Here is a 12,829-nt window from a genome sequence, read left to right on the forward strand (position 1 = left end):
TTTATCATGCAAATTTTTTTATTTAATATTTACAACCTTCCTATGAGCTAGGTGCTTTTAGTTCTATTTTATAGATGAGAACAGAGTTCTATGAGTTGTCCCTGGCTTACTGCTAGTAAGAGATGAAGATAAGGTAGAACCTGTTCTGACCCCACACCTTGCTCTTGACCTCTTCTCAGACTTTGGTGTGCCTCTCAGTGACCCAGGAGGCCTGTTACAAATGCTACTTCCTGAGCCTAATGCTGACAGAGCCTGATTTAGTAGGTCTGAGGTGGGTTTGTGATGCAACTGTGGGAAATTCATGGATTGCCTTCGGAAGAACCATGAATTACACTGAGGCATATAGTGTGGTATTTAAGTACAGAACTCTGCATCCCAGCTGCCCAAGTTCAAACCCTACATCTGCCCCTTATTAGCTTGGGCAAGATGCCTAAACTCAATTTCCTCATGTGCAAAATAAGAGATAATGATGGTATCTGTTGCAATGGGTTGTTTGAGGTGTGAAGTTTATATAAGTATTATAAAATGCTTCGGCATATAAAAAGCACTATAAATGTGTCATGCTTTCCATGACATGGTCACTACTACATTTTTATCATTTGTAGTTAGGAAGTGAGGTCATGATTTATTTAGTAGCCATTCTATCATTCAAGGAATGAAAGGGAGGTCAGGGAATCGTTATCTGACCTCTGTTCTTTGTAAGAGATCCCAGTGGATACTCAGCGAGTAAAAAGAGATAGGATGAGCCCTGGACCTGAGATGCCAGAGAAGCTGCTCCACCAAGAATTATGTGACTTCCTGAGAATGCTGATGGGTTGATAGGTTTTTGTTCTTTTTGGCTACACTTTGATTTCTGGACTCTGCTCTGAGCATCCTGTGCTTCTTTTTCCTGGGCTCAGGACTGAACCCGTGGCTGACCTGTCTTGAAGATGGGCTCTGGTCCCTCCCCGAAGCCTACTGCAAGTTGGAGTGTGACGCTCCTCCTGTTATCCCGAATGCCAGCTTGCTCCTGCCTCCCTGCCTCCAGCACAACCATGACGTGGGCTCTGTCTGCAGATACGAATGCAAACCAGGCTACTATGCCGTGCCGAGTGCGGACAGTAAAGTCAGGAGGTGAGCTGGCTTGTTCTTGGGTCTTTGCGCTTCTCTCTACCTTCATGCTCTCATTTGTAAATCCCAGACCAGTGCTTTGGAAATAATATGGAAGACCTTCTGGGTTGTCCATTGCTTGTTGTGTTGGTTTGTTTTTCTATACAATCTCTCTTCACCTGCACAGGTATATTCCACAGTCATGCAGGCAGGTTGACCAGGTGTGCTTTCTGGAAAGCTATTCCTTCCCATAGAAGATCCCACAGCCTCACTTAGGTGATTTTAATGGAATCTCTGCCCTAATTATCATTGTCCTTGAAAGTAAGTGTTGGGAGCTTCTCAGGTGTTGTCACCTGAATCCAACTGTGGGTGGAACATCCTCATCAGGTCGGTTGGGAGCTTATGGGATGATGGTTCTGGGAGAGACCGCCTGGGCTGGTCCCCAATCCAGACATTTATTACCTGTGTGATGCTGGGAAGGTTTCTTTCTCTGCTTCAGTCTTTCTCATCTGTAAAGCAAGGATAGTAATAATAATATCGACCTGATAGGGCTTGGTGTGGGGACTAAATACATTAATCAATTAATAAAACATAAGGTTTGGTAAATTTATTTTTAACACATAAAACATATTAGCCATTAATGTTATTGTAGTCTGTCTGCTTTCTCCCTGCTGGACTTCCTGTATGTGCAACTCCTAGACCCAGAAGCCAGGGTGCATTTCTTCTGATCAGAAAGAACAAAAGGAAAGGCTTTGAAGAGAGTCATGCTGGGCTTCAGATCCCAGTCATCTCCTCTTTTTATCAGCTGAGTAACCTCAGGCAAGTTACTTAACTCTTTGGGTCTCAGTCTCCTTTGTAAGTTGAGGATAATGCCCACATCAGAGGGTTGAGTTGAAGATGAAATGAGATAATGCACATCCAACCCAGTGCCTGCCTTGTGCCAATTGCTCAATAAACGGCTTCAGCAAAAGAAGGTTTTTCTGAACAAACAAAACAAATAAAAAACTCAGAAAAAGAAACTCCTTGTACTCAGTAAATAGTAGCTATTCTTTCCCTATCATAAATTATGTTAGTATAGGAGAAAATCCAGTTCATTTCTTACCCAGGACTTAATTAAAAGTCCGACCATAGTAGGTTTTTTTTTAAAGATGGTTTTTGTTTTTGTTTTTGTTTTGAACTAATACGATCCCACCTATGGCATTACCAATGATGCCAAGATAGACAAACTTTGCTTATAAGCTAAAATTCTCTAAGGGGACAGAAGAATATCAGGAAACTTGCTCTCTGGCTCACATGTGCCCTTCACCCCACCATCTTACTATGGGGTGGATTGAGTCTGGCTTTGCCCAGAGCCTTATACTACAGAGAAAGCCCAGGCTTCTATGTGGGAGGGTGGGGGGAGCAAGTCAGGCGAGAGCTAGGCTGATGAGAATATGAATAATACTGATGAAAAATTCATAAGAGACAGCACTCCAGTTCAGTGGACTCTAGCAGGTATAGTCAACAGTTTTTGACAACCGAAAACACATTTGCATGTGATTTTCATAGGCTCTAGATCAATTTGCATAGGCACACATTGAAAGACAGTGAGGACCCAGGCCATCTTCAAGTGCGAATGGTATTACAACTCCTCTAGAGGAGGCTGTTTTCTAGCTTTTTCCCCTCTTGTTTCTTGCCTCCCTTTATACAGACTTGCAACTGACTCACGTGTCTGCAGAATAGCGCAGAGAAGAATAATTGAGGGGGAGAGCAAAGTCTCAGGACCAGGAAGAATTGAGGGCAGAAGGATGATTTCTAGCTCCCTCAGCCCACAGCTTGTGTTGGGAATGAGGCTTCCCCCCAGAACTGTGGGCTCTCTGCCTTCCCCTACACCTCGGGCTCAGCTGGCTGCCCCAGCCACGGCAGGGGCACACAAAGGCCATTTGTTGGTACAACTTTTCTGGTTGAGAAACTGGAAGCTTGCAACATCGGCATCGGTTTTGGCATAAACATTTACATTCACAAACACCATGCTGAGGGAAGATTAAATTATTTACCACACTGTGTAAACTGATTTAAATCTTAGTTTACACCTGTTTACATAGCAGGCGGCGGATTGGTCATCAGAAGTTTGCAAGTTGGGCGTAAATCACTGTCACTTGCCACTTCTGTTTACCCAACGAACTATGTCAGCCTTGTTCCCCGCTTGGTGAAAGAGCCCAGAGTTGTACAAATGGGGCTCTAAACTTCTTTCTAGGACATGCAAGCAGGAGGAGAAGAAATTGAGAAAAGCAGGCAGGGAGATCAATCCAGACAGAGTGGGCACATGCTAATTTTATGCAGTTCTGCGAGTAGTGGAAAAAACCCGCTTGATGGTCAGATTCGAAGCTTGTTGTTTGCACAACTCTGAACAACGGACTCAATATCCATGTGTCTCAATTTTTGCATCCATAATGGGAGGGGTAGTAATTTCTACCCAATAGTGTTGTTTTGAGGCTGAAAGGAGGTAAATGTTCTGGAAGCATTTTATCAACTATGACGTTCAATGTAAGTACCATGTATTGCTTTTTGTTCATTTCTTTTTAAAACAAGGAAACAGCTACAAAAATGTCAGCCAAGTACATTCCCTTCCTGCTCTTCTCACATCTGTTGAATGTTGTTTCAAGAGAAAAGAAAGACAAGTACTGGATCTGACTTTTCTCTTTGGATCAGCCCATTTAAGTTTTGTCCCATTCAGCTCAGAGGGGGCAGGGAAGGCATAGCTGCAATTGGCAAGTTCATCGCGTGTGTGCTCTCTGCTGGTCTGAGGAGGATCTAGGCTCCGACCTCAGGGAGCACACAGCCTCCGGGCTCCCTCTTTCCTGTGCTTTATTTTTCCTTGAAGCATAGCAGAGAAGGAGACAGCTACAGGAGAGGCACATTCACCTGGCCCCTGGATTCCTGGCCCCTTCTTCCCAGGATTTGAAAGTGGCACAGCCCACACTGAATCTAGTTCCTGAGGACAGGGAAAATGCAATGGCTTAGGCCTGGGTCAGGGACTCTGATCTTGAAGTCGTGGCTGGAGTCAGCATCACCCAAGTCCAATGGATTCCCCAGAGGGAAATTCAGAAGGAGGGTAAATGGATGTTGGGGGAGCAAAAAATATCAATAAAACAAAAATAAATATCCATTATATAGTACAGCTATACAATGGTACAGCCATACCATGAAATGGCCTGCTACCATCAAAGATGTTTGGAAGAATATTAAAGACATGGGAAAACATTCACAGTACAATGTTAGGTGGATAAAAGCAAGAAAGTAACTGTTATAAATGTTAGAATCTCTATTTTTCATATTAAAAAATATTTTTATCACTTTTATATTAGCTAGAAATGATTATGATAGTAGTAGTCATAATCTCTAGGTAGTAGGTTTATAAGGAATATCTCTTCTTTTTCTGCTTATTTGTATTTGCTAAATTTTCTAGATTTTATAATGATATAAATGGATAAACAGTTTAAAAACTAAATAATGAAGTGAGCTAAGAGTAGATTATAGCAATTTGTGGAGGCAGAGAGTAATAAAAGGAAAACTAGGCAGATCTTTCTAAGTAGGTGAACCCAGGAGAGACCAGCACTCTAAGACGGCATGAAGAAAGGTATGTGACCTTTCCACCCTATGCCCAGATCCTTCTATGTTTTGAGGACCAGCACTGTCTTTATTCTCGAAGGTCATCTCACACCGTTTTTCCTCCAGTCCTAACACCTCTTCCCAAACTTCCAGCATATCACCTCACTCCCCAAAGTGAAGGGTCTGCCCACAGGTGGGCAAGCTAATCTATGCCCCAAACATATACTCCCCTTTCCTGCTGTCAAAAATGAAGTTCACCACCTTTGCTCTGGACCCCATCTCCCTTCTTGGGGATTTCTCTCCACCCATTTACCTTCTTCTTTCCTACATCTGAGGCATCTCTCTTCCTCTTGCCTGTTACTTCTCTTTCATTATTCTCAGGTTTCTCCCACCTTACCACTCAAATAAGCAGAGCCTTTTCTTGATCCCATGCACCTGCCCTCAGCTACCACTCCAGCTTTCTCTCTCCCTTTCACAATGAAACTTGTTGTAAGAGTTGTTTGTATTCACTCTCTCTAGCTTGCCATCTTTTCTCTCCTTCACACTTTGACATTCATGTTTTTACTCCTCTCTCTTCACTAGAGCTGTGCTTGCCATGGATCTTTCTGCTGCCAAATGCAGTGACTCTTCTTGGTCCTCAGGTTACTTGAGAATATTTGGTTTATGTTGTGGTCACCATGAGAGATAGGATGGACCCTTCTACCCATAATTTGGTGTGGATGTTGAAACTAATGATACCACATATAGACCAAGAGACTCTGAAAAGGTTTATTACTCATATAATGAGGCCTTCTGGAAAGAGAAGGGGAGGACCCCAGGTTGACCTTCAAATGGCTGGAGAAAGCAGGGAAAGGAGAGGGCCTGGGGTTTTATGGTGCTTAGGGAGTGGGGCTTGTGTCAGGGTTTCTGCATGTGAACAGAACCTGTGTGGTTTGAACTTTCTCCTGAGGCCAAAAGAGGAAGCATACAGCTTTCTGATAGGCTTGCTCAGATATGGGAGATGGTGGGGCTTGAAAGCTGTCAGCAAACATTAAAAATGGAGTCAGGCTCCTTATTATAGCATAGTTGGCTACACTCTGCTTGAAACTTCTTCCTTGATAATGTTCTTTTTCACTCCCTAATTTTCCTTCTTCTTCTCTGTCTCTTCTCAATTTTATTTTCTGGATTTCTCCCCTCTGCCCATTTCTTCAGTGTTGGTGTTTCTCTGAGCTCACTTTTCTCTCTTATTCTGCACACTTGTCTGGGATGAAGCTCATTTACTCTGTAGCCTCATCCATCATTCACATGCCGATGCTTCCTAAATCCGTACCTCCTACTCTAGTCTCTTCCCTTAGGGGCCATAAGGACCATTAGAACAACTGCCTGTGGCTATAGCCACTTGGATATCCCATCTGCATTTTATACTCTTACTATATAAAACACAGCCTATTATAATCTCTTTCAAATCTTAACATCTTCTGTGTTCCATGTGGTTGGTCAGACCAAGAACCCGCACATAACTTGAGATTCTTCAGTGTTCTTCAAACCAGTCATCAACTTCCATCGAGTGTCATCTTACTGACTCTCAGATATGACCATTTCTCCCAATTTCTGCTGCCACTTCTCTATACCAGGCCACTATCCTTTTTCACTTCTGAACTGGTCTTTCTGACTCTAGTCTTTTTCCCTTCAATACATTCACCACTTTGCAGCAAAATTGATCTTCAAAAAACAGAATTCCAATTACAGTTTTCCCCTACATAAAATTGAATGGCCAGCCATTTCACTAGGAAAATAAAAAATCTTAAAATAGTTTCAAGGTCTTATATAATCTAGCTGGACTTTGCTTACTTCCATAGGCTTATTGCTTACTCTCTTCCCTGGGAGACCACTTCCCTCCAACTGTTCTTTTTCATTCCCTGATTTTCCTTCTCCTTCTCTAGGCTCTCATACCATTGGATTGATGTTACTTCCTCATCTAAGCCATGGCTAACATGCCTCTGGGCCAGAGCTCTCCCCAACAGTGACCTTTGCCTTAGCTGACTCTTACTCCTGTTTTTAGCATAGGTACAGTTTTATCTAGGAAGACTACCAAATCTCCCCAGTCTGGAAGAACTGCCCTTCCCAGGGTTCCATTGCACACAGAACTTCCCTGACATCATTTATCTCACTGAGTAGACATGGTCTGGTTACTTATCTATATTCTCCAAGAGACCACGAATATTTGTTTAGCTTCGTGTGCCCAATGGATACTACATTTTTTGGTAGGTACTAAATAAATACTTTATGAATGGAGGAAAGTACATTTATTAGAAAAATCTTGGTAGGAATTTGATATTAAAGTTGATACGAATCAGTGGTGCAGGAAAGGGGGCAGTTTCTTATGAGGGAGTGGAGATCTCTATTTCAAGGGCTTTAGAGTAGAAGAACTCTAAAAATATATGTGTATGTTTTTCTTCTAACAATTGTCTCAGCAACATGGAAGGAATCATTTTCTCCAAAGGCTGTTTATTTTTGTCTATTCAACACACATGTAAGCTTGATTAGCACAACTCTGTACAAGTTAATTGTCACACAAAAGGATTAGACCTCTCAACAAGCTCACCAGAACAACAGTTCCCATACCTGGCTGCACATTAGTATCATTTGGGGAGACTTAAAAAATCTTAATGTTCAGATCATACCCCAAACCAATTACATCAGAATCTCTGCAAGTGGGACCCAGGCTTTAGTGTTTTGCAAAGCTTCCCAAGTTGCTCCACTATGCAGCCAAAATCAAGAAGCACGAGTCTAGGGGAACCTTTGTTTCTGTAAGAACAGTATCAGTCATGGGATTTTGACTTGTCTAAAAATATCCAGAGTAATGTTTCTTTTTTCAAAATTAGTGTAACAGCACTTTTGCATGCCAGATTTTTACATGTCTCTTTGAGGCTTATTTATATTTGGAGTTAATTGAAAAAATACAAACAATTGTAACACCAAAGGAATTGTAGTATTTTCCTGAGTTCTTTCTTATTGACATTTTACAACACATACACAGGCTCCTTTAAGCCGCTTTCTTTTCCTCCCCTGCAGTTTTCTTCCACATAGACATCATTGTTCATCGCCCCTTTGTTGTTTCATTAACTTGACTTCCAAGGAAGGTAAAAAAATGTTTTTGACTTATATTTTTATCAAAAAGACCATATTATAGTCTCTCTTATCTTTCACTCCCATGGCTACCTTTTTCTTATTAGGTGTTATCTTTATGTGCGAAGGTTAGATTAACCTCATTAGGGCTCATAATTAATTTAACTTACAAATTATTCCAACCTTCTAGCCTTACTTAGCCTCTCCCTCTGTAAGTCATTAATCAAGATGCCATGTGAAAGGTGCTGTAATAGTCAGATCTTTTTTAGAGTGATTGTAAACAGCCATACTTTCTGAGAGTCACTCATGATATCAGCTTTTCCAAAGAACACAGATCTATTTAAGTTCTATAAACACAAATGTAGGTCAAGACTGTAAAAAACAGTCCTCACATTATGACTATTTAGTGTTTAACAAATGTTTGGTTGGTAAACCTCTTTAATGGGGGTTTGTCTCCTCTGACTTGGAGGGAGGGTTTGGGATGGCCGTGGATTATACATGTGGACTTGACCCATCTCTACACACAGAAAGATCATTTGGTATGGCAGAGAGTTAAAAAGCATAAGGCCTTGGCTCTGTTCTGTTGGGTTGATGATATAATAAGATGATAGTATAATATGGTATACTATGATACAGTAATGTATACCTTGATAAACTGTAATAATAATATGTTTCAGTATATTATTAGATAGATGAGGAAACTAAGACTCAGAGTATCATTAGTAGCCTTCCCGCAACCACTCAGCCAATTTGTGATGTTAAACCATTCTGACTCCAGAGCCCATGCTCTTGGCTAACAAGACTTTCAATATTGAGCAAATGACTATATCTCTCTGGGCATTTTTTTCCCACATCTGTAAAATAAGGGGAAATCTTGAGTGACTTCCAGCTCTAAAAGTCTATATTTTATTTTCTACCTCAGTAGAACCAATGAGAAGAGTTAGCACTTTGGCAGAACACCATTGAGATAAGTGATACATAACAATTTATTGCCACCAGAAAAAAAAAAAAACAGAGAAGCAGTGATATGTTACTGCACAGGCACAATCCTAGTAGGCAGTACTTAAGGAAATACTGGGAGAACTTCTGGTCTGAGTGAACAGTCAAGGTTTTATCCTCTTCCTCTCGATAGGTTTTGGTAAATTGTTCTCTATTCACACCCAAGAGGATTGAATCCAGGTCTTCCTTGAAGACAGAATATGGGTACATTTTTAAGATCTCTAGAATTGAATTTAAAGATTAAGTACTTCCCTGAAACTTCCCTAAAGAAGAAAATTTAGTCAAAATGCTAGGAAGATTTTCCTTAGTCCAAGATTTATCTCTTGGCTTAGTGGTAAAATACACAGGTTCTGGGATTAGTGAGATCTAAGTTTGAATCTTAACTCTGCCACTTATTAGCTCTTAGACCTAGGGCAAGTTACTGATCTATACTGAACATTGCTGTTTTTATTTACAAAATGGATATTAGGAAATAGAATTACTTATAGCTTTTTATAAGGATTAAATTGGATAATAGATGTAAATAAGTGAACACAGTTCTTAATCATATGAAGCTTTAGGTCAGCAATAGCTGATATTTTATCATCATCATCATCAAAATCATCATCATCAGGTTAATGACCCTTGCAAAATGACTGTTGCTTTTGGTGTGTTTAGCAGGTAAACTTCTTTAACAAGGAAAACACTCAGCTACATTTTTATCAGTGGCTATTGTCTCCTATCCATTGTTGATGTCTATATTCCTGAAAAACAACGTAGGGACAGAAAGACAGAAGCTGGCATTCCAAGTAGGAGGTACAGGTCTTTGGTTACGAGGGCCAATGGGGGAGTGTATTTCCTCTGCCTATAAAAGACACACACACACAGGAAAAAGAAAGTTCATTAAATTAAAAATATATATGTGCAGTTCCCTCCCCCAATCAGAACCCTCTCTGAATGCTTCATCTCATCCTGCTGTCATCTCAGTGAGTTATCCAAATACTACAGTGGCTTCAAGTAGACCATGAAAGGGAAAAGGGGATATGGGGGGGTGGGAAAGAAATGGAAATGAAATAGTCAGCAAGATAGAGCTGGACATACTTCAAAAATTGGGGCAAGCACATAAGGTCAGACTGGTGTGGGAGCAGATAGGAAGGGCATGTCCTGGAGATGTCATCTAGATTTTTAGACTCTTGATCTTTTTGAACTGTAGCTTGAACCTCTGAAGTTCAATTGATTTTATTGTACCATAGGAAGGGAAAGAAAGACTTGGCTAATGAAATGGATATGTGTAGTTAAGACAAATGCTAAACCTCCTTAAATATCCTGGATTTGCAATTTCTAAAAACTCAGTAAAATAATCTACATAATTTTTAAACTCTGTGTCATAACATTGTGCATATACACATATGAACAGCTGTTAAACCTATGTGTATATATAGACGGAGACACATGTGCTATCTATGATTTGCCAATTAAGGGACACACTATAATCTCTATGTACACTCATGCATCTGTGAGAAATAGAAATTTGTTTTCTTTCCATTAAGACATTGTCTGGCTTTATAATTAGTGATTATAGTAAATACATTCAAAGTTTATTCTTGGAATCCTCAATTCTCTTGCCATTGTAGGATAATGTGAGCTTTAGGCTAATTGATTACAGCCTCTTTTGGCATTAAAGTGAGTAAACCTTTTCTCCAAGCCTTGGCCACTCAAATGCACACCTGGGTGCAGGCCAACTCCCTGCTGCGGGCTTCACAGGGCTCCAGTGATTGGTATGCAGGCCTTTACTTCAAACACAGCATTCGTTGAACTCATAAATTTCCCTGTGACCTTCAATCTCAAGCTAGAGAACATCTGATTGTAAAACTGTCCTTCCTTTTTAAATATTATATTGACTTCTGATTTCTCTATTAATGAGGAAGAATAATTTTTAAAATATTATATGAGTAAGCACTGAATTTTATACACACACATACACACACACACCCCAATAGGACATTCTTCAACCCATACTTTCTCTCCCTGATGCCCTTTCTTTGCTTTTTTTTTTTTTTCCTCTCCTTATCCCATCCTCTGTCTCAGGCTCCAGCTAATGCCTTCTTTGGCCTAGTGGGTGAACATTTTGATTGTGACCTTGCCTTTGCTGTCTAGTGATGGAGTCAGTTCAGGCCAAACTGATTTACAAACTATCTCCTGAAGGATTCTGGGTGGGACAAAAATCTGAAGAACTGAGTAGGGTGGGAAGACTGAGTAGAATGTTAACACTGAACATTCATATCCACACACACAGGGAAAGAGAGAGAGAGAGCAGAGGGATGGACAGAGGAGTGTGTCTGAGTAGATTTGTTGGTTATCAGAGCTAATAATTTCTGCTGCTCATTGGGAATTGTATGTGCCATTCATTGTGCTACATACTTTATATACACTAACTTATGTAATCGTCTAATAACCCTATACGGAAGCTATTATCAGCCCCAGTTTTCAGATAGGAAAACTGAGACAAGAAAGCTAAGTAATTTTTTAAAAGCCAGAGATGTATTTAGAGCCACATCTGGAGTTCAAGCATTAGTCTCCTGCTTCCAAATCATCTGCTCTTCACCACTGTATTCCTGATGGGAATCACCCAGTGCAGCCACTAAAAACCTGCTGAAGGCCAGTGGGACCTCTGACTTTCACACCTCTGGGTTCTTACATGCATCGATCTTCTGGCGGGTATGCCCCTCTCCTCCTTCCCTGCCTAATGAACCCATCTCCAAGTGTTTCTTTCCTGCTAACCTTCATGTCCCCAGGCAGTGCTGGTGGCTCCCTCTTTGAGCTCCCATAGGTCAGTATTCTGGTTCTCTTATGGTATTATTATTTGTTTCTAAAACCATACAACCTGGGCACCTGGGTGGCTCAGTTGGTTAAGTGACTGCCTTCATCTTGGGTCATGATCCTGGAGTCCCGGGATCAAGTCCTGCATCAGGCTCCCTGCTCAGCGGGAAATCTGCTTCTCCCTCTTACCCTCCCCCCTCTCATGCTCTCTCTCTCTCTTTCTCATTCTCTCTCTCTCTCAAATAAATAAAAATCTTTAAAAAAATAAACTATATGACCTAATATAATGCATAGGCATGTACTAGATGCTCAGTGAACATTTGTTGACTGGATGTATGAATGCTGAATGATGAAAGATGGGGAAGGCAAGAGATTCCTATTTAATAGTTTTTGTTTTGGAACCAGTTCACTCCTGCATTTCAGTGTAACCACCAGGTCCTTAAGTATACACTGAAGGGAATGAATATTAGAATTCTGCGGTAATGTTAATTGCCATTGTATGTTTGGGTTTAAATTGCATGCATTGCAGAAACTTCAGAATGTTTTAAAATTTGGGGGTGACATGAGAAGATTTGGTAAGAAGATAAACCCTGTTAGCTTTATGGAGAATTGTGTGAGGGACCCAGAGACTGATGCAAAAGAGAATTAAGTGGGAGCTACTGAACTTAAAATGAGAGAGGCTGAGAGTTGGACAACTAAGGCGGGGCAATGAAAGGAGGAGGAAGGGCCCCAAACTTGAGTTAGGTGTTCAGACCTGGGGCAAGGCATTATTGCATCTGCCAATTTGGAGACCTAAGATTTAGTAGCAGAAAGCCCAAAGATAGAAGTGAGGGGTGGGGCTTAGAAGTAGAACTATCTGTACTTTTAGGATTTAGCACACTGCTTATTCTGACAGAGAGGCACTATTTTACATGCAAGAAGAGCTTTGTAAGGGGTATTTTTTTGAGTCAGGGAAGAATGAAAAACCAAAGCCAAGGTGTCTAGTGGGATGGTCCTGCTGACACTGTTTCTTATCCAGTGGAGTGGACTGGGGCTAAACATCGAGGGCCTGCTGTACAGAGGGTGGACTCACTGATGGGCTACGGACTGGCCATGACTGAAGTCTGCCTGCTCTTCATTTAGGATATTGACTTGAGAAACCAGGTCTACAGTTTGTTAAGATAAAAACTGGTATGGAGGGGCGCCTGGGTGGCTCAGTTGTTAGGCGTCTGCCTTCGGCTCGGGTCATGATCCCGGGATTCTG

At 41.1% G+C, this 12,829-nt stretch overlaps 1 protein-coding gene across 1 annotated transcript in view; it reads left to right on the forward strand.

Moving 5' to 3' along the window:
* PAPPA2 (pappalysin 2) overlaps positions 1 to 12,829 on the forward strand; it is a 293,756-nt gene that overhangs the window by 217,866 nt on the left and 63,061 nt on the right. Inside the window, exon 17 of the mRNA XM_036117179.2 lies at positions 900 to 1,113. Coding sequence (XP_035973072.2) covers positions 900 to 1,113 — 214 coding nt within the window. The remainder of the gene's footprint in view (positions 1 to 899; positions 1,114 to 12,829) is intronic.

The sequence above is a fragment of the Halichoerus grypus genome, chromosome 7, assembly GCF_964656455.1.
Source record: "Halichoerus grypus chromosome 7, mHalGry1.hap1.1, whole genome shotgun sequence".
In the NCBI taxonomy this organism is placed as follows: Eukaryota; Metazoa; Chordata; class Mammalia; order Carnivora; family Phocidae; genus Halichoerus; species Halichoerus grypus.